Here is a 22500-nt window from a genome sequence, read left to right as displayed (position 1 = left end):
CGACTCAACCAAAAGTGAACCAGCTGCCAATTTGATGCCTTGTCAAAAATAAAAGAAAGTATCAATTGAATCAGGTTGAGAGGAAGACCGAGACTGAAATGGATGGAAGGGTGAAGAAGGACCTGTACTAATAAGGGGAATGTCTGTTGAGCAGTGAAGGGAGAAGGCAGGAGACACGGTGGGTTGGAAATGAATTGATAGTAATTTGATGCGGCCCAAAGGGATTTCTCCTTGTTTACTCTATTCACGCATGGCGGGACAAGGAGGGAGGATCGTCATGTTAATGAATCGGTGGGGGTAGACCAGTTTCTGCTGTCGGTTCTGCTGCCTACTGACTGGGCAGTAGGCTAGAGGCAGGGATGCCCTGTGTCTACAAGGAGATAAGATAAAAGGGAAATATATGTGTGATGGGGGGGGGGATGAGCCTTGGTTCGTTACTTCCCTTGTAATAAGGAAGAAGCTTTTTGGTATGAACATTCACAGAGTGTTTAGGAATACGTTTGTTTATATATATATGTATATGTATATATATATATATATATATATATATATGTATGTATATATAAATATATATATATATATATATATATATATATATACAGTTATATATATATATATATATATATATATACAGGTATATATATATATATATATATATATATATATATATATATATATGTATATATATATATATATATATATATATATATATATTATGGGATGTCATTGGTTTAGTTTGTTGACTATGTATTGCCTTTCTTTTGTTGTCCTTTGTCTACATTGATCGTATTCTAATTGAACGTGCTACCACCCGTTGCATAACACAAAGTTGCATGCAACGTGCTGCCTTGTGATGAACTGGCTGGAACACACTTTGCTCATACGTCAACTTGCATGCTACATGATGCCAAAATGTTGCCTTGGTGGAAACAGGCCTTAAACATTCATTATAAAATGTAGCTTAAGCATTATGTCGTACAGATCCTACGTATTTCTGATAATGACTAAAAAAAATCAGTATGACTGAGACTTAGCTGCACCTGATGCTGGAATACGGAGTGCATTTGCCATATCCTTTCCTATGACCAGCAACATCACGGTCATCAGTGTGATCACAGTCGTTGCGCCTTCTCCCCAATTCATGATACGTCACACCTGCAAATTCGAATGTACCCTACAAATTTTCCGTTCGTAACAATATTTGAGTTAATCAATTCAATGTATACTTCTTGTTGCTTTATCACTTGAATCCTCATGTAATGTCTCATAAAAGAACGCATGTACATATTTTCACCAAATAAAAACAAAACAAAACAAAACTAACATTCAAAATACAACAAATGAGCATTATAATTTTAAATATATGAATGTTAACTTAAAATTTTAATTTGTATTAGAAATAATTTAATAATATTTTGAAAATCTAAAGTTCAAATCGAAACAAATTAAAATCTTTGAACTTTTATAAAATTATATCTAAAATAATTTACTGTTTGAAATATACGAAATTGATATTTGATCAATTGATACTTATTTAGAAATTCACTGAAGGACTAAATAATATGTTCTCTGTTTTATCTGAGGACGAAAAGGTGTAGTGTGGAGGCACTTTAAAATTAATTAATTTCTAAAGTGCATAATGTTTGAAAATTGGAATTACTAAACCTCGTAATTAAAAAACTCAGAGTGTATAAAATTCGGAGTTGTGATTTCTCGCCTCCAGCTTTCAGGGACGATGCCCTCCTGTCCTGCATTTACATGATAACTTACACTCTTATAATATCCGCTGTACTTGGAAGCTTAGGTTTGCTGTATATGTGTGTTCTTGTCTCCTATTAGTCTTCCTTTTCTGTAAATATTGCAGTTATTTCGATTATCTTTTCCCTTGTAGAAATTCCAAGTTGTAGTTGTAGAAAGAAAAATAGTATTTCTATACCTTATTACAGGAAAAAGAGTACCCATTACTACCTGTCCATAAAGTTTTAATTTAAATGTTGATTGTACTCTTATGAACCTTTTATATCTTAAATTGATGTCCAATTGTTTTAAATATAAGTTTAACTATTTTCAACCAATATTCACTTGAATTATACGGCCATTTTTTAAATCTAAACATGAGATATATCTAGTTGAAGTTCCGTTATTTTAGATTTAAACTCACCTGTTCTGAATTAACATGTACACATTCTCAATTATAGTTCAGTTGTTTTAATTATAATTTCAAATGATTTGTCATTGTTTGAGAGTAAATAGGTATAGATATTAAGTATTTCCCTTGAGAAGAGTGATGCTATTTGTGGCTTTTGTTCCTGTCTAGGGAAATATTGGATTCCCCTTTTTAGACACGTTGGCAACCTTCGTACAAATGTGTTCTAACTGTCGCCATATCCTCTCACTTAAGAGGGCGTTACTATGACAAAGTGCTCAGATTAAAATGCACATTTGATTAACAACAGTCACTCTATAAATAGGAGAAGTACAATCTGATCTATTATAAGTATGAAATTTTCCTTCAAGCGGAGCAGCTCGATTTCTCGACGTGGTGCTGTCTACGTACGGTGCGGTCAAGAGCAACTAAGAGCTGGAAGTGGTGTCGTGGAAGGCGACCAAGCTAAAGAGGGTTGGTAAGAGCGCTTGGCTATAAAAACCCTATTAGCGTTACATTTTTCATTGCACATTCTGGGCGTTGCAGGATAGGTAGGCGGGCAGGCAGGCAGGCGCCTTGAAGACTATTCGGAAACTATGGTAGGCAGCGGCGACGCGCGCGCGATGGGTAGGCGGAGGAAAGCATAATCACCCGGAGCTTATGGATGTTTTCTCCAGAATTATACGTGTGAAGGCACAGAGTCTTTGCAGGAGAAAAATGTTGAGAGCGAACACACACACACACACACACACACACACACACACACACACACACACACACACACACACACACACACACACACACACACACACACACACACACACACACACACACACACACACACACACACACACACACACTTCAACGAACGGACGGCTTAGAGGACGTTCTGAAGAAAAAGTGAAATTTCGTGGATCCCGAAGCAAAGGAAGTACCTATTGTATTTACAGGGTGGGGGGAAATTGCTCGTGGTGTAGGGGATAGTGAGGAAAAAGGAGAAGGGGAGGGATTACTGAGGGAAATGGAAGGAAATGAGGAAGGAGAGGACTTGGCCCAGGCAGGCAGACGCCATGTAAACAAAAGAGGTCCCGACCAATTTAGTGACGACGAAATGTCTAACAAAATGTAAATATTAGAAACATAGATAAGAACAATTCAATGGAAGGTGAGGATAACAATTTCCAAGGATTTAAAGAGGGGGAGGCGGATACCAACCTCCCCCGACTAGCAAAACTGGAGGAAAGGCTTGAACAAATGACTGAACATTGGGAGGTTAGGTTCGGTAAAATGTCAAAACTTGCAGAAAAGTTTGAAAGATTGGAAGAACTAGAGAAGGCGAACAAAAACTTAACTGATGAAATAGAAGAACTAAAAAGACATTTAAGAGAAGTAAAAGAGGAGAATAAAGAATTAAAAAGGAACAATAAAGACAATAAAGAAACAATAGCAAAAGAGGCACAGGGGTGGAGAAAGATACAGGAAAATAGTAAAGTTGCATATAATTATATAATTAAACATCAAATGAAAGAAAAAACTGTATACTCAGTTATCAAAGTGATGATTAAGAAGGTTTATTTTGTAAGAGAATTAGCACAAAAAAAAAAAAAAAAGTATAATTATATTAGGAATGGAAGAGAAACATAACCCAGATAGAACCTCAAGAATCAAAGAGGAAAATGAAAAAGTAAGCAGTTTACTACAATTAGTTCAGGAAGATGAACCAAAAATAATGAAACAAATCGAAGAGAAGTTCAGACTCGGAAAGTATAGTACAGATAAGACCAGACCAATTAAGATTAAATTCAGGTCACAAACGACGGCAGATAATATCTTATCCAAAACAGGGAAACTAGCAACAAGTGAACAATATAAAAAGATATGGATAAAAAGAGAAATGAATAAATAAGAAAGAGAGGAAAAAAAAAAAAGACTTAAAGCTAAGGAAAAAAAAAATGAGAACAGAACAGAGTCAGAAAAAGAGAGATTCTATTGGAGAGTAGTGAATATAAAACTAAGGCAGTTCGACATACAAGAGAAAAACAAAAGGGAAACAGAGAACACAATGGAAGTGGCAGAAAACTAAGAGTGTCTTACACAAATATAGATGGATTAATAACAGGATTGAATGAGCTGAATGATTATTTGAAAGAAAAAGAACCGGACATAATGGGAATTGTAGAAACAAAATTAAAAGGTCCACTACCACCCAACAGTGTAGGACATGATGCATACAATTATTGGATTAGAAACAGAGAGAAAAAGCAAGGGGGTGGAGTTATGTTCCTGACTAAGAAGGATATAAACGTGAGGTGTGTCACATATGGAAAGAATACAGTAGAGATGATTATGATCGAAGTGGAAGACAGAGATAAGAAGAGCAGAAAGTTTGTGATAAATTATGTGCCTCCGAAAACAGCCTCGTGGGAAGAGAGTGAACATAAAAGTATGTTAGAGGACACAAAGATAACATTAAATAAGATAATGGAAGATGGAGGAAGAATAGTTATGATGGGCGACTATAATTGCAAAGAAATCTGCTGGGAAGAGATGACAGTAAAGGGTGGAGACGGCTCATGGGGAAACGCTCTACTTGAGATGATTACTGACAATACAATGACACAGTGGATACAGGAGAACACTAGGTATAGAAATGAGGAAGAACCATCGAGACTAGACCTAATAATTACATCTGAACCTAGAATAGTGGACAAGATTGAATATAAAACACCAATAAGTAAAAGTGACCACATATTGATTGAACTGGAACTAAATGAAGAAAATACATGAAAAGAAATGAACAATATAGAAAAGGAAGAATGATGTATGAAAAAACAAACTTTGATAAAATAAGAGAATTCTTTCAACAAGAAAACTGGGAAGAAATATACAAAGAAGAAACAACAGTGGAAGAGAAATGGAATATTTTGACAAAAGTTTACAAAAAAGGAGTGGAAAAGTATGTCCCAAGACAAAAACAAGAAAAAGAATATGTAAAATGCTGGTACAATAGAAGTTGTAGGGAGTTAAAAGACAAAAGAGACAAAGCTTGGACCAGATGGAAAAAAGACAGAAGGCCTGAAAAATGGAAAATATATACCAGTTATAGAAATGAATATGTACAAACATGCAGAGAGGAAAAGAGAAAATATGAAAAAGATGTCATAGAAAAGTGTAAAGATCAACCAAAACTATTTTACAGATTTGTAAACAACAAATTGAAAAACAAACAAGACTTGGAGAAATTAAGACAAGGAGGAGATGAATACACAGAGGAAATTGAAATGGCGGAAATTATAAACAAACATTCTAAATCAGTGTTTACAAGGGAGAACATACAACCTGAAGAGATCGAATGGAAAGAGAAAGTCCCCCCCATGAAAGAAATAGAAGTAACAAAGAACGAAATATTGAAACACTTGAGTAATCTTGATGTCAGAAAATCGCATGGACCAGATGAAATAGCAAACTGGATTTTGAAAGAATGCAGGAATGAACTGGCAGACAAAATACATAGCATAATAAACAGTTCCTTGAAAGAAGGAAAAGTTCCAGAAGATTGGAAAAAAGCAAACATAGTACCCATATATAAAGGAGGAAATAAAGAAGACCCTAACAACTATAGACCAGTCTCCCTAACAAGTACAATAGCAAAAATTTGTGAAAGAATTGTCAAAAGTAGATGGGTAAAATATTTAGAAAAAAACAACGTGTTAAATCCAAGGCAATTTGGATTCAGACAAGGACGATCATGCGTCACCAATTTAATATGTTTCTATTCAAGGCTAATAGATATAATACAAGAAAGAGATGGATGGGCTGATTGTGCATTTCTAGACCTAAAAAAAGCTTTTGACAAAGTACCACATAAGAAGTTGCTTAAGAAATTAGAAACTGAAGGAGGAATACAGGGCAAACTGCTTAATTGGATGGAAGACTTTTTGCAAGAAAGGAAAATGAGAGTAGTGATAAGAGACAAACACTCAAAATGGGATGAAGTAATAAACAGTGTTCCGCAAGGAACAGTTCTGGCCCCAATAATGTTTGCTATATATATTAATGATATGGATGAAGGAATTGAAAGCTATATGAGCTTCTTTGCAGATGATGCAAAACTACTGAAAAGAGTGAACACGGAAGAAGATTGTGAATCACTACAGAGTGATCTAAATAAAGTACAGGAATGGAGTAGGAAGTGGGAGATGGAGTTCAATACAAAAAAGTGTTGTATAATGGAATTTGGAAAAAGCAAAAACAGAATAACAGGATCATATAAATTGGGAGAAGAAGGAATAAAAAAAGTAGAAAATGAGAAGGACCTGGGAGTCATTGTTATGAATAATATGTCACCTGAGAAACATATAAATAAGATTTTTGGAGAAACTTATAATTTAATAAGAACAATCAAAGTGGCATTTACATACCTGGATGAAGAAATGGTGAAGAAAATTCTAATCACCCTGATAAGACCAAGACTGGAATATGCAGCAACGATATGGTCACCAAGTACAAAAAAATGTATAAAAAAAACTTGAAAGAATACAAAGAGCAATTACAAAACTGGCACCAACACTCTCAAAACTATCATATGAAGAGAGACTGGCAAAACTTGAACTACAGACACTAGAGCAAAGAAGAGAGAGAGGAGATTTGATAGCTATTTACAGAATCATGAAAGGCATAGAAATTACTGATAGAGAGAATCTGATAAAATGGGATGATAGAAATACAAGAGGACACGGAAAGAAAATAAAAAAAGACAGCTATAGAAGAGATCTGAAAAAGAACAGCTTTCCTCACAGAGTAATAGACAGTTGGAACAAGTTAGATGAGAAAGTGGTGTGTGCAAAAACAATACATGAATTTAAAAATAGTTTAGATAAAATGAGATATGAAGACGGGACACTACGAGCATAGCTCCCCTTCCCGGAAAATGCAACTAGGTAAATACAACTAGGTACAACTAGGTAAATACACACACACACACACACACACACACACACACACACACACACACACACACACTTTCAACGAACGGACGGCTTGAAGAACGTTCTGAAGAAAAGTGCCGATTGTGGATCCCAACGCAAAGAGAAGTGCCTTTTTGTATTTACAGGGTGGGGGGAAATTGCTCGTGGGGTAGTGGGAAAGTAAGGAAAGAGGAGAAGGGGAGGGATTGCTGGGGAAATGGAAGGAAATGAGGAAGTAGAGGACTTGGCCCAAGCAGACCGCCGAAAAGTAAACAAACGACCGCAAGCCCAACTGGAAGACGACGAAATGTCTAATAAGAATGTAAAGATTAGAAGTATAGATAGGAACAATACAGTAGAAAGTGATGAGAATATTTTCAAGGGATTTAAAGAGGGTGGGGGGGACACAACCCCCCCCCCCGACTGACAAGACTAGAGGAGAAGGTTGATAAGGTGATCGAGGACTTGGAGAGTAGGTTAGGTCATATGAACACCATTTTACAAAGGGTTGAAAGATTGGAAGAACTAGAAAAGGCGAATAAAAACTTAACTGATGAAATAGAAGACCTAAAAAGACAGTTAAGAGATGTAAAGGTGGAGAATGAGGAATTGAAGAAGAATAGTAAAGAAAACAGAGAGACAATAGCTAAAGAATTGGAAAACAACCCAAGAAGGAAATAAGGTTTCATTCACTGACATAGTCAAACAGCAATTGAAAGAACATACTGAAGACTCAGTTATTAAAGTGATGAGACAGAAGGAGAATATAGTAAGAGATTTAGCAGACAAGAAGAAATGTATAATTATATTAGGAATGGAAGAGAAACACAACCCAGATAGAACCACAAGAATCAAAGAGGAAAATGAAAAAGTAAGCCAATTACTAGAATCAGTTCAGGAAGATGAACCAGAAATTATGAAACAAATCGAAGAGAAATTTAGACTCGGAAAGTATAGCACAGACAAGACCAGACCAATTAAGATTAAATTCAAGTCACAAACAACGGCAGAGAATATCTTATCCAAAACAGGGAAACTAGCAACAAGTGAACAATATAAAAAGATATGGATAAAAAGGGAAATGAATAAAGAGGAAAGAGAGGAAGAAAAGCAAAAAAGACTGGAAGCTAAGGCAAAAAACGAGAACAGAACGGAGTCAGAGAAAGAGAGATTCTATTGGAGAGTAGTGAACATGAAACTAAGGAAGTTCGACATACAAAAGAAAAACAAAAGGGAAACAGAGAACACAATGGAAGTGGCAGAAAACTAAGAGTGTCTTACACAAATATAGATGGATTAATAACAGGATTGAATGAGCTGAATGATTATTTGAAGGAAAAAGAACCGGACATAATGGGAATTGTAGAAACAAAATTAAATGGCCCACTACCACCCAACAGTGTAGGACATGATGCATACAATTATTGGATTAGAAACAGAGAGAAAAAGCAAGGGGGTGGAGTTATGTTCCTGACTAAGAAGGATATAAACGTGAAAGGTGTCATATATGGAAAGAATACAGTAGAGATGATTATGATCGAAGTGGAAGACAGAGATAAGAAGAGCAGAAAGTTTGTGATAAATTATGTGCCTCCAAAACAGCCTCATGGGAGGAGAGTTAACATAAAAGTATGTTAGAGGACACAAAGATAACATTAAATAAAATATCGGAAGATGGAGGAAGAATAGTTATGATGGGCGACTTTAATTGCAAAGAAATCTGCTGGGAAGAGATGACAGTAAAGGGTGGAGACGACTCATGGGGAAACGCTCTACTTGAGATGATTATTGACCACACAATGACACAATGGATACAGGAGAACACTAGGTATAGAAATGAAGAAGAACCATCGAGACTAGACTTATTAATTACATCTGAACCTAGAATAGTGGACAAGATTGAATATAAAACACCAATAGGTAAAAGTGACCACATATTAATTGAACTGGAACTTAATGAAGAAAAATATATCAAAAGAAATGAACAATATAGAAAAGGAAGAATGATGTATGAAAAAACAAACTTTGATAAAATAAGAGAATTCTTTCAACAAGAAAACTGGGAAGAAATATACAAAGAAGAAACATCAGTGGAAAAGAAATGGAATATTTTGACAAAAGTTTACAAAAAAGGAGTGGAAAAGTATGTCCCAAGACAAAAACAAGAAAAAGAATATGTAAAATGCTGGTACAACAAAAGTTGTAGGGAGTTAAAAGACAAAAGAGACAAAGCCTGGACCAGATGGAAAAAAGACAGAAGACCTGAAAAATGGAAAATATATACCGGTTATAGAAATGAATATGTACAAACGTACAGAGAGGAAAAGAGAAAATATGAAAAAGACGTCATAGAAAAATGTAAAGACCAACCAAAACTATTCTACAGATTTGTAAACAATAAACTGAAAAACAAACAGGACTTGGAGAAATTAAGACAAGGGGGAGTTGAATACACTGAGGAAATGGAAATGGCGGAAATTATGAACAAACATTTTAAATCAGTGTTTACAAGGGAGAACATACAACCTGAAGAGATTGAATGGAAAGAGAAAGTCCCCCCTATAGAAGAAATAGAAGTATCAAAGAATGAAATATTGATACACTTGAGTAATCTTGATGTCAGAAAATCGCATGGACCAGATGAAATAGCAAACTGGATTTTGAAAGAATGCAGGAATGAACTGGCAGACAAAATACATAGCATAATAAACAGTTCCTTGAAAGAAGGAAAAGTCCCAGAAGATTGGAAAAAAGCAAATATAGTACCTATATACAAAGGAGGAAATAAAGGAGACCCTAACAACTATAGACCAGTCTCTCTAACAAGTACCATATCAAAAATTTGTGAAAGAATTGTCAAAAGTAGAGGGGTAGAAAAAAAAAAAAATCCAAGGCAATTTGGATTCAGACAAGGACGATCATGCGTCACCAATTAAATATGTTTCTATTCAAGGCTAATAGATATAATACAAGAAAGAGATGGATGGGCTGATTGTGCATTTCTAGACCTAAAAAAAAGCTTTTGACAAAGTACCACATAAGAAGTTGCTTAAGAAACTAGAATCTGAAGGAGGAATACAAGGTAAATTACTAAATTGGATGGAAGACTTTTTGCAAGAAAGAAAAATGAGAGTAGTGATAAGAAACCAGCACTCAAAATGGAATGAAGTAATAAGCGGTGTCCCGCAGGGAACAGTTCTGGCCCCAATAATGTTTGCTATATATATTAATGATATGGATGAAGGAATTGAAAGCTATATGAGCTTCTTTGCAGACGATGCAAAACTACTGAAAAGAGTGAAAACTGAAGAAGATTGTGAATCACTACAGAGAGATCTAAATAAAGTACAGGAATGGAGTAGGAAGTGGGAGATGGAGTTCAATACAAAAAAGTGTAGTATAATGGAATTTGGAAAAAGCAAAAACAGAATAACAGGATCATATAAATTGGGAGAAGAAGGAATAAAAAAAGTAGAAAATGAGAAGGACCTGGGAGTCATTGTTATGAATAATATGTCACCTGAGAAACATATAAATAAGATTTTTGGAGAAACTTATAATTTAATAAGAACAATCAAAGTGGCATTTACATACCTGGATGAAGAAATGGTGAGGAAAATCCTAATCACCCTGATAAGACCAAGATTGGAATATGCAGCAACGATATGGTCACCAAGTACAAAAAAATGTATAAAAAAACTTGAAAGAATACAAAGAGCAATTACAAAACTGGCACCAACACTCTCAAAACTATCATATGAAGAGAGACTACAAAAACTTGAACTACAGACACTAGAGCAAAGAAGAGAGAGAGGAGATTTGATAGCTATTTACAGAATCATGAAAGGCATAGAAATTACTGATAGAGAGAATCTGATAAAATGGGATGATAGAAATACAAGAGGACACGGAAAGAAAATAAAAAAAGACAGCTATAGAAGAGATCTGAAAAAGAACAGCTTTCCTCACAGAGTAATAGACAGTTGGAACAAGTTAGATGAGAAAGTGGTGTGTGCAAAAACAATACATGAATTTAAAAATAGTTTAGATAAAATGAGATATGCAGACGGGACACTACGAGCATAGCTCCCTTCCGGTAAGATACAACTAGGTAAATACAACTAGGTAAATACACACACACACACACACACATTTAAAAATTGTTTAGATAAAATGAGAAATGAAGACGGGACCCCACGAGCATAGCTCCCCTTCCCGTAAAATACAACTAGGTAAATACAACTAGGTAACTACACACACACACACACCTATGTGTAGAACGTGGTGCAAGATATCATGCGCGTAAGAACTATATTATTGTCAACGTCAGACGATCTTATTCAGCTCGGGAGAACTTCTGGATCTCGAAAAGATATATATGTACGCATGAGCAATTATTTACAATTAGGATGTTAGGGTGTGCGCCCACCCTCACGTGTCCACGGATGGGAGGGGCTTGCACTTTCGGACAAGATCTCTTGATATCTTGTCATTCTTGCATTAACCCTTTTCATTTATCGTCCGACTGTTTGATCGTACCATGTATATATTCAATTCTTATTTCTCTTCATACACGTTAGAATTTTACAGCTATACCAATCAATCGTAATTGAAATGATAAAAATTAATCAAACGGGTGAATTCATGGCATGTAAACCGATTTTAAAGAAAATAAAAGTATTGGAAATTAGAGAAATTCACTCCGATATGAATTGTTTTATATCTCATCAGACGACTCAAGTCTGTGCGTTAAGTTATTCTTTATTGTATTTTATAATTTCCCAAATCATATTTCTTTTCATAGATTATACAATTAAGTGATTTATAACCTTTTGAAATACAATATTGTTGTAAAACATCCTGATAATGTAAAAAAAAAACTCATTTGATATTGTCAGGCACTAAATTTTTATAATCTATATTCCTATAGGTTATAACTCATCTTATACATTAGATTACACAATTAATTATTTTGTAGCTTTTCCAGATATTGTGTTGTTATAATACAACCTGTTAATGCTATATAAATTAAATAGCATCCTTTTTATCGCACAGAGTAAGTATTTGGTCTTAAGTTAAATATTTAGCACATCGCCGTTGAGTGTCAAGGATGGAGTTTAACCACCATTTTGTGATGCTGGAAGGAGGGACAAATAAATGCTATCGCATGCAATATTCGAAAGATCAAGAATCAAATAAATATTCATAAGATATACTATGATACATTTTCACATTTTAATTAACTCCTTCGGAACCTGGTATGGTCTTATACCGTAAGGCAATATGTGGCTGACATCTACCGTTCAGTATCTATCGCTTTATCCATTTTCCGACGTCATACGTGAGGTACATTAGCATATGACAGAGGCTTTTATTAGTTTCGCTGTTGTAACTAACTTGGAACAAATCACTCGTTAGAATGAAGTCTTTCAAATAATCAAATTCGGCCGTCGCGAGCTTCGAAACCTACAGGGGATTAGACAAACGTCTATATGAACATGAAGCTGATGTTCATCACCACCTCAAAACGAATGCCATGGTAAACCACATCAACAAGAAACATTTACCTCAGCAGAACCAAGAAAGTATTTTACATGAAAACCTAAGCAGAACACACACACACACACACACACACACACACACACACACACACACACACACACACACACACACACACACACACACACACACACACACACACACACACACACACACACACACACACACACACACACACACACACACACACACACACACACACACACACTCGTGGCGCAGTGGTAGAGTTTCCGGCTGCCACTACGGCGGTCCAGGTTCGAATCCCACCAAGGGCTAAAATAATTTCAGTACCGCTGCGCGGCGAGTCGTTACTTCAACTCTCGTGGGCTGGGAATTGGGTATGTGTGTGCGTGTAAGGTCAGCATTACCCATAGATCGGTCATATATAAGCTCTGACGTCTCTTTCGGGAAGGTAATAGCTGTCGATCACGAGTCCAACACGTGATCCAAGACCATGGTGAACCCATGGTGAATCACACACGCACACAAAGTAAAACAAATAAAGCAAAGCAATATACGTTAACACCAATGATTGCATCAACAACAGAACAGATGATATGTAATTGCGAAACACGCCGCCAAATCCGGCTTGGGACAACTGATTATATATAAACACAGACGATTCGGTGGCGCGGTTGGTAGAGTCCCAGACTGTCAGTATGGTGGTACCGGCGGTACCTGGTTCGAATCCTACCCAGGGCTGAAATTATTTCAGTATCGCTGCGCTTCGAGTCGTTACTCCAACTCTCGTGGGCGGGGAGTTGGGTGTGTGTGTGCGTGTAAGGTCACGGCATTACCCATAGATCGGTCATACGAGCTCTGAGCTCTCTTCCGGGAGGGAAAAAGCTGTCGGTCACGAGTCCAACACGTGTTCCAAAGACCAAGGTGAAACGAAGGTGAATCACACACACACACACACACACGTACGCACACACACATACACACACACACACACACACACACACACACACATAGCATTGTACTGAATATTTGTCACTGCATGTTGATTAAATATTCGGTATAATCTAATTTTTTGTTCAGGATCTTACTAATTCATTATGTATAGTAATTGATCAAAGACTGTGGTTCTATGACTTTTGACAAGTGCAACATCTTAGCCATCAGTATGTAAGAATTATGACCTTATATGTATGTTAAATATATGTTCTTTTCTCTGTTTATAGAAACACAGGAATATATATTCACATTTGCTATTCTAAGGTTAATCTTTTCTGTATTATCAAAATCACCTGAGTCTATCAGAGAGGTATATAAAAGGGATACAGTAACCTTTAAAGAGATTATGGTTTTAAGAGAGAAGAGAAACTGATTGGCTAAAAGAAGGAATAGCGAAGGTTATAGAAAAAGACTCGGTAGGGATGTAGTTGACAGGTGCCATACACTTCGGCTGGCGAGATCACATCACCTCGTGGAGAGTGCGCTAGGAGCAGTATGAAATTTCATTAAATGATTTTCTGTTAAGCTGATATATAAAACTGAGCGGAGAAGTTGGTTGTGCATTTATTTCGTTAGGTTCTTACTTAACCACGGGTTTCGCGTGCCGAAGAAAAGTTGTTGGCGTGCCATATTTGGCACGCGTGCCAATCGTTGCCCACCCATGACTTAGGATATGCCATGGGGTTGAATACGATAATGTAGCAGTAGCTGGGGTTAAAGGTAAAACGCCACTCTGTTTAAATTAGATTAAAGATTAATCTACCTTCACAAATTATTCAATATAAGATCGATCATGAAAAAACCGAAGGCATCTTGACGGCAGGTTTGCTTTGAACATGAATCGAACCTCAACTAAGACCATGGTGACAAAACATTTTTTTTTTTTTTTTTTTTTTTTTTTTTTAAATCTAATTCATTGCGATGATCTCAAATGGGGGCATTGAACCTATTCAATTACAGATACATTAAAAAAAATCCAGATAAATAAGCTCACACAGATACACACTACTCTATTTGGCGGAGTAATATTGTGGTCTAACAGTTTTCGTCTTATTCTAATGGTTATGTTTGTATCTAGCACATTCTGTACTAACACATTTTCCATACTACAATGAAATTCATTCGCAATTTTCCAGAATCCTTCCACGTGGTTGTCTTTAGATATCCTGGTAGTGGCTAGAGCAAAAAATATTAATATGATAATAAGCTTCGTCCAGTGAAGGTTAATTTATACATAGCTAAGAGAGGGGGATATATCGTACACATATGAGCATGGGGTTAACTCGGAGCCGCGTGCTGGTTACGTATGTAGGGGGAGACAACCCAAACTCCTCAACGACAAATATTCTAATAAATGTATACCATGTTCAGTTTAAAGTGCTTGCAATAAGAACATACGAATTTGAGAATAAGGATACTGCAAGAGACCATAAGGCTTACACTAGGCAGCTCCATGTTCATTACCACTTTTATTCCTGGAAAGTTATATAATACTGGGTAACAAAATTTCACAAAATATTTCTCTTTCTCTCTCTCTCTCTCTCTCTCTTCTCTTTGAGTGTTTCCAATGCAAAATATTGTGCTGGTTCCAAATACGTACTTGCTTTTTTTCTACCATCGACCGTTTTAGTGTCATAGAAAATTATATTAATATAAATAAACGTATAGGGTTGGGAAAATACACTTACAATTACAATTACATTTTTCATTTTTTCAGATTTATATTATAGATATTGACATTCTTGTCCATGCTACAAAAGGATGCAGGAATTCACCAGATTTATTCTGTTATGTGTGTGGTTTCTATGTTGTACCTAACCATGTTTCAAATAGAATTGTGAAAGCTGCTAAATACTGGATTGCTTATGGACTGTACGTTGGAATGAGTATGGATGACTAAGAAAAACCATGGGCTACTCACGTGATATGTGGAAGCTGTCGATCAAATTTAGATGCATGGCTGAGCGGTGCTGGAAAAGCAATGCCATTCGTTGCGTCGAGAGCTTAGCGGGAGCCAAAAATCGTTACGATGATTGCTACATGACTGACTTATCAAAGTATAGAAAAGTGAGAAGAAAATCCCCTCTAAATTTCAGTACTTTGTGCTCTGTTGTACCTGTCCCGCATGATGATAGATTACTGGTTCCACGGCTACCAGAAAATGTAAATCCTATCAAATTGTGAACTCCCTTCTTTGTAACAGAATCAATATTGAAATCTTCCAAACATCTAGCAATGTTTTCTTGTAACGCGATTACACATGCAATTCATGTTTATATTCCAGCTAATGAATGTATTCTTTTTATATATTTATTTATCTATTTTCTTCTATTTATTTATATATTTATTATTATTATCATTATCATTATTATTATTATCATTATTATTATTATTATTATTACTATTATTACTATTATTATTATTACTATTATTACTATTATTATTATTATTATCATTATTGTTATCATTATTGTTATCATTATTGTTATTATTATTATTATTATTATTATTATTATTATTATTATTATTATTATTATTATTATTATTATTATTATTATTATTATTATTATTATTATTATTATTATTATTATTATTATTATTATTATTACTATTATTATTATTATTATTACTATTATTATTATTACTATTATCATTATTACTATTATTATTATCATCATCATCATCATCATCATCATCATCATCATCATCATCATCATCATCATCATCATCATCATCATCATCATCATCATCATCATCATCATCATCATCATCATCATCATTATCATTATTATTATTATTATTATTATTATTATTATTATTATTATTATTATTATTATTATTATTATTATTATTATTATTATTATTATTATTATTATCATTATTATTATTATTATTATTATTAATTCCAGGTAGAGGATATGATGGAGGTCCCATCAAGAAAGTGGGAAGAGCTGTGACAATGAAGAAATGTATGAAACTTTTGAGCCAAGAATGAGTACCCGACCACACTTTTAAAATCAACGTGAACTGGTCTCTCATCAGGGACTTGAGTCTCACTAAGGCTACGGACGCACGAGAGGCTGTTTAGCCGCTCAACCGCTGTTTAGCCGTTTTTATAGAACACACTACTTTTAATGGAATTGCGCGCATTAGCGGTTAAGTAACTAATGCGCGCAATTCCATTAAAAGTAGTGTTCTATAAAAACGGCTAAACAGCCGCAGCGGTTGAGCGGCTAAACAGCCTCTCGTGCATTTCATCCTTAAGTCAGGAGCTGAGTATTTTGGCATTCAGAATGAGTGACTGGAATCTGTTGGGGAGGACGGCCGATCAACAGTATACAGGAAGCGCCATGGAAAACTCGATGATATTAGACAGCCTCTTGTAGAGTCTGCCAAAGCGTTACTACCCCCCACTTCATATAAAGCTTGGTTTGGTCAAACCGTTTGTGAAAGCATTAGATCGTATTGGAAACGCATTGAAAGAGATTCGTCTACTCTTTCCAAAGCTATCAGAGGCCAAAATTAAGGAAAGTAAGGATAATGTTGAAACTAGCACAACTTGAGATTGCAATGAGTGATGTCGAAAGAGAGACGTAGTGTACATTTCTAGATGTAGTTAATGGATTCCTTGGTAATAATAAAGACCCAAACTACAAGCAGCTTGTAGCAAAACGTTTGGAAAGTTATAAGAACTTAGGATGTATAATGTCATTAGAAGTGCACTTTTTGCGTTTACATAAGGACTTTTTTTTATGAAAGATTGGGAGAAGTGATTGACAAACATGGCGAGAGGTTGCATTAGGACATTGCTGCAATGGAGAAAAGATGCTAAGGATGATGATAAATTGCTATGATGGGGGACTTTGCATGGTCAAGGAGCTCACAGTAGGAAATCTAATCAGTGCACTTCCAGCGGCTCTTATAACTTAATCATATGCTTTAATTCTTGCATTTTCTCGTTAGTTTAAAAAAGTGGTGACAAGGACAAAATGTCAGCTACTATTAATGTGAATATACTACTTAGTGTACTATCGCAGCTATGTATAGTTGTGTTGTATGTAAAACTCCAATTATCTTTTAAAACATCGATGCTATGCAATCTTCAACGGTATCTTTAAAATCAGGAGAGAAAACAACAAAAGAGACACCAATTGTCTAATCTAAATTTGTCCAATCTGAATTCATTACTGCCTAGCTTCCTCAACGGTAATAATTATAATAACTGTATACAATGGACCAGTTGAAGATGCTTGCACTAGTGCATTTGAAGGTAAGGAAACGGAAGGGCAATGCGGTTTATCCCATCGGTATCGAAGTATAAATCTTTTGCAACCGTCACCACCACGCCCCCATCAACATTCGATATGACGTGATCGATGACCAGGGTTTCATGAATGACATTATTAGGTTATTTCTTCAACGACATAGTAACAACTTTTACATTAACGAAGCTTACGGCCTTGCACGCGAGAATAGGTCACAGTTTGAGGAGAAAAATGTAGTTTTAATGGTCTTTTCATTTATCATCATTTTCTTTCTGGTCTTAGTGGTGCTTCGTGTATAACTAATAGAAATAGCAAAAGTGTGATCATGGTTATAAATATATCAAAATCCAATCCACCAATGATAACTCAGAGTTAAAGTGAGAAAAATTTTTCGGTATACAACATGATGGTTGAATTCTGTGGTCATTGAAAGGGTAATCTACTCTTCTACAGTATGAACATTTAGGAAATTCTAAACAATATGCTATTTGAGTTCAAACTATGATTGAGAAAGGGGCAATATATTAAATGGATTCATATTTGCGTTGAGCAAGAGGGATGTCTGTTGGGTAAGGAAGGGAGAAGGCAGGATATAGGGGTGAGTGGAGAATGGTTGTGTATAGATGATACTGTGTTGCAATAAAGGGTGGGGGTGGGGGTGGGGGATGAGGGGGCGGGGTGGTAGGGAGTGATTATGTTTGAGTTATATTTTGACGCACTCCCTGAAGGGATTTCCATCCGTCTTCTATTTTATAGAAGTTGTATGTTGATCATATTATGTATGAACTTAATATTAATGCCACCAATTTTTACAGATGAAGACTGGAATTATGATTTTAATATGTGTGGTGCATGCCTAGGATTGGAATCCTGTGCGACCTGGAGCCTGGTTCACCATGAAGGCAACCTCATAATGGTAGATCAAATCATTAGTATAGTTTTAGATTTAAAAAACGTCTCCATTATCAAAAACAATACTGTATAGCCCCAATTAGAGTAAGCTTAGACATTATTAAAGAAAGGCTCAAATGAAAATGCTGTTCAAAGGAAACTTGGAAATAACATAAATGAGATAGAGAGTAGAATTGACCTCATAAATGCAAATTTTTATAACATTGGTCGAGAAACGAGAAGCTTGGTGGTTTAGGCTGCCCGCACACGAGCAACATTTTATTGCTAGTTGTCACAACAACAAAATGGTCAAAAATAGAACGCACACATCTCTATGAGTGCCCGCACAAGGACAATTCTTCCTTAGGCGACAACAAAAAATTGTGAGGTAGTTGCGGACGGATCAATTTCTCCGACAACACAATTATTGTCGGCAACTGTGGCAGGCGATAGAAAACGTTATTATGGGAGTTCGCACACGAACAACATTTCGTTGCCGCCACCCAGCCTGATGCTGCCATGTAGTCTTAGGAGCTCTTGCTGTATTAGTTATATCCAATTACGCCTTCTTTGCTGATTTAAAGAATTCTGTGAATAAATTAAAAGAAAAAAGTCAGAAAGATTGATGGTTTACAAACCAGTGTAGAAAACATTGAGGATTTGATCTCTGAGATTACAGAGAATTTATTCAAACTCAGTATCAACTAATCTAAATAAGAAAACTCCGTATTTATTTTCTTACTACTCGATGCGATGCACTTAAAAACAACTGAGGTGCAATCTCAATTGGAATCCTTTATGCAAGTCTTAGTTTTAGTAAATTCTGATCAATACCCTTACTTGTAAGGGTAATCAACTCTGTTAAAAAGGACTGGAATTTTCAACCTTTCTTTGATGAAGTAAATATAGCGTTCTATTATCCCTTGTTAACTGCATACTTAAATGTTTCTTCTGAATTTGTATTTAATCTGTACAAACTAATACCCTTCCCAATGAACGTAAACAATTAAATTTTTGATGGTGATACACCGGTAATAGATCCACTAAATTTAACATTCTTGCTCTAGATAACTTAAAAGAGTGTACAATCTCTAACAATAATCTTTAAAAAATGTAAGGTCACAGACAACAATCTCTACCTGTGTCATGTTTCTCTTTTCGTGTTCCGTGAAACATTGAAAAATTCTTGTGAAGTTTCACTTTATAGGAATATGTCTGCAATGCAGAACTCACGTAGGATCTTGTATACGTCCTCTCGGGGGATTCCCTGAAAGAACTCCGGAAGGTATGGTGTATAAGAATTAACAGAAGAAAGATATAGAAGAAATGTAAGAGATTTGATTCACCAAGACAGAAGATTATAACTGGAGGAAGTGAGTCGCCATATCCGTAAGTGAGGACCACAAGGGTGACAGTATCATCACTAAGAGTGTAAAAGCCTGAGAACGGTTCGTGCCGACTTCTCTGAGTTATCACCCTGTACCTCCTCCTTGACTCAGTTCCACTGTTTCATTCTGGAAATTAATAGCTCTGCATTGGACTTGGTCAGACCCATATCCCTGACCAAATCATTTACTTATTTTCGATTTGAGAAGTGAGGAACTTTCTATGGTACCTCAGGTAAGTAAGCCAAGTCCTCAGCATCTATCTCCTCCTCTTCATCAAAATACTTGTCTTGGACTTTACCTGGAGCTGGAATTGGAACAATTGATGGTGGGAGATTATGGGAAAGGTGGAGGGGGAAACACGGGTCTATATCTGAATATCGATATTCAGATAAAGACCTTTCGCATAATTTGTCTCAATGTCTCTACAATGGTGGGAGATCTGGGTAATGAACAGCAGCAAAAAAAAATCCTTTCCGCCATTTGCTAACATCCACCATGAAGAAAAAAAAAACAGTTTGTGAAATAGTCTGTTGGCTCTAGCCAGACACGTGAATTGGAGAATTTCAGGGACCTTTTCTGACTTCACAGCCACCCTTCCAGCATCTTCTTACAATGTTCACAACAGTACTGAGGGCCTCAGGGCTTGTCCTGGTCCCTAACTGGTACCCCGGAATACTTCTGGTAGGCTTCATAAATCTTCACCTTTTTTTTTTTTTTTTTTTTTTTTTTTTGCTTCTCTTCTTTATATACTCGCCGCATAAATAACTGAAGTCAGAGGGGTATCGGCAACCCCTTGAAGCCATCTGAAAATATAGAAATATATGTAATCAGAAAATACGGATCTTATAGATCTGAAACTATAAATTATAAACATGTTAAATGAACATACATGCATAAAATAAGTAGGCTAATTCAGGCTATAGTCATCAAAATTGGAAAAAATAGCATTAAATTGCTTCAATTGCACTCGAAAATATATCAAATTGGTTTTACTACAATTATTCAATTTCATCAGGTTGAATGCTAGTGGCTAGCCTAGAGGTTTACAAACCCAAACTTATAACTATTTAATATATTCTTGTTTGTTTATTTGGGACCTAAGTAACAGAAAAAAGTGATTACAAGCCAGGAACACAGATTCGAACCCGGACCGCTGCAGTAGCGGTTGCGAACGCTACCAATGCGCCCTCGAGTCGTGTGTGTGTATATGCGTGTGTGTGTGTGTGTGTGTGTGTGTGTGTGTGTGTGTGTGTGTGCATGCGTGCGCGCTCGCGCATCTCATTCCCCATGGTCTTGGATCACGTGCATGACATCTGTTACTTTCCCGGATGATAACAATACACTTCTTGTGGCCCGATCTATGACTAACGCTGTGACCTGACATCATACAAATATTTACCTCGTCACCTTGCTCAAGGAAGACAGTGACGATCTTGAAGTCATATTGTGATGTTTTGGAACCCCTGAGCGAGGCTCATTCTCAGATCCTCTCAACTGGCAGGCAAAGACGCGTGCATGTTTGTGTGACTGCGCCTGTGTGTGTGCGTGTATGTATCGTGTGTGTGTGTGTGTGTGTGTGTGTGTGTGTGTGTGTTTGTGTGTGTGTGTGTGTCATTCACCATGATCTTGGATCACATGTTGGACTCGTGATCGACAGTTATTTCCCTCAAGGAAGAGAGCTCAGAGCTCATACATGACCGATCTATGGGTAATGATGTGACCTTACACGCACACACACACACCCAACTCCCCGCCCACGAGAATTGGAGTAACAACTCGCAGCGCAGCGATATTGAAATTATTTCACCCCTGGGCGGGATTCGAACCCGGACCGCCGTAGTGGCGGCCGAGAACGCTACCAATGTGTGTGTGTGTGTGTGTGTGTGTGTGTGTGTGTGTGTGTGTGTGTGTGTGTGTGTGTGTGTGTGTGTGTGTGTGTGTGTGTGTGTGTGTGTGTGTGTGTGTGTGTGTTGATTGTGTGTTTATATATATCGTCTTCAGCCAATCACAAGCGACTTGTAAGGAATGCGTGCAGTAAGACAGGATCCTATTGGCCGCACAGGAGAGCCAGGTATGTTGGTTTTATCATTAACATAACCCCACTTGCCAAACTAAAATAACCCTTATGTCTCCGTATCCGAAGAGTCATTGTCGACTCTCGAGCTGAGCTCCACTATAACACTGAAGGATGGAATCCCTTAATAAGGTTATATCAGGTTAGAGTCATATATAAACCTGTGCCTCAGTTAATAAGACCCATTTGGTGGTTAGTATTGTCCCCGTGTGTCGTCTGAGCAGGCCTCCTTCTGGAAGATTCCTCCGACTAC

At 36.4% G+C, this 22500-nt stretch overlaps 2 protein-coding genes across 2 annotated transcripts in view; one reads left to right on the top strand and one right to left on the bottom strand.

Moving 5' to 3' along the window:
- LOC143027991 (ionotropic receptor 93a-like) overlaps nucleotides 1–1095 on the bottom strand; it is a 15985-nt gene extending 14890 nt beyond the window's left edge. The window contains exon 1 of the mRNA XM_076189634.1: nucleotides 1041–1095. Coding sequence (XP_076045749.1) covers nucleotides 1041–1095 — 55 coding nt within the window. The remainder of the gene's footprint in view (nucleotides 1–1040) is intronic.
- Nucleotides 1096–22395: 21300 nt separating this feature from the next.
- LOC143028256 (urocanate hydratase-like) overlaps nucleotides 22396–22500 on the top strand; it is a 38693-nt gene continuing 38588 nt past the window's right edge. The window contains exon 1 of the mRNA XM_076190084.1: nucleotides 22396–22500. This exon is cut by the window's right edge and continues 12 nt beyond it. The gene's annotated coding sequence lies outside the window, so the exon portion shown is untranslated.

Source organism: Oratosquilla oratoria, chromosome 9, assembly GCF_046742065.1.
Source record: "Oratosquilla oratoria isolate Oo_2021 chromosome 9, ASM4674206v1, whole genome shotgun sequence".
Lineage (NCBI taxonomy): Eukaryota > Metazoa > Arthropoda > Malacostraca > Stomatopoda > Squillidae > Oratosquilla > Oratosquilla oratoria.
Note: the sequence above shows the minus strand (reverse complement) of the source record. Positions and strands in the feature narration are given on the sequence as shown.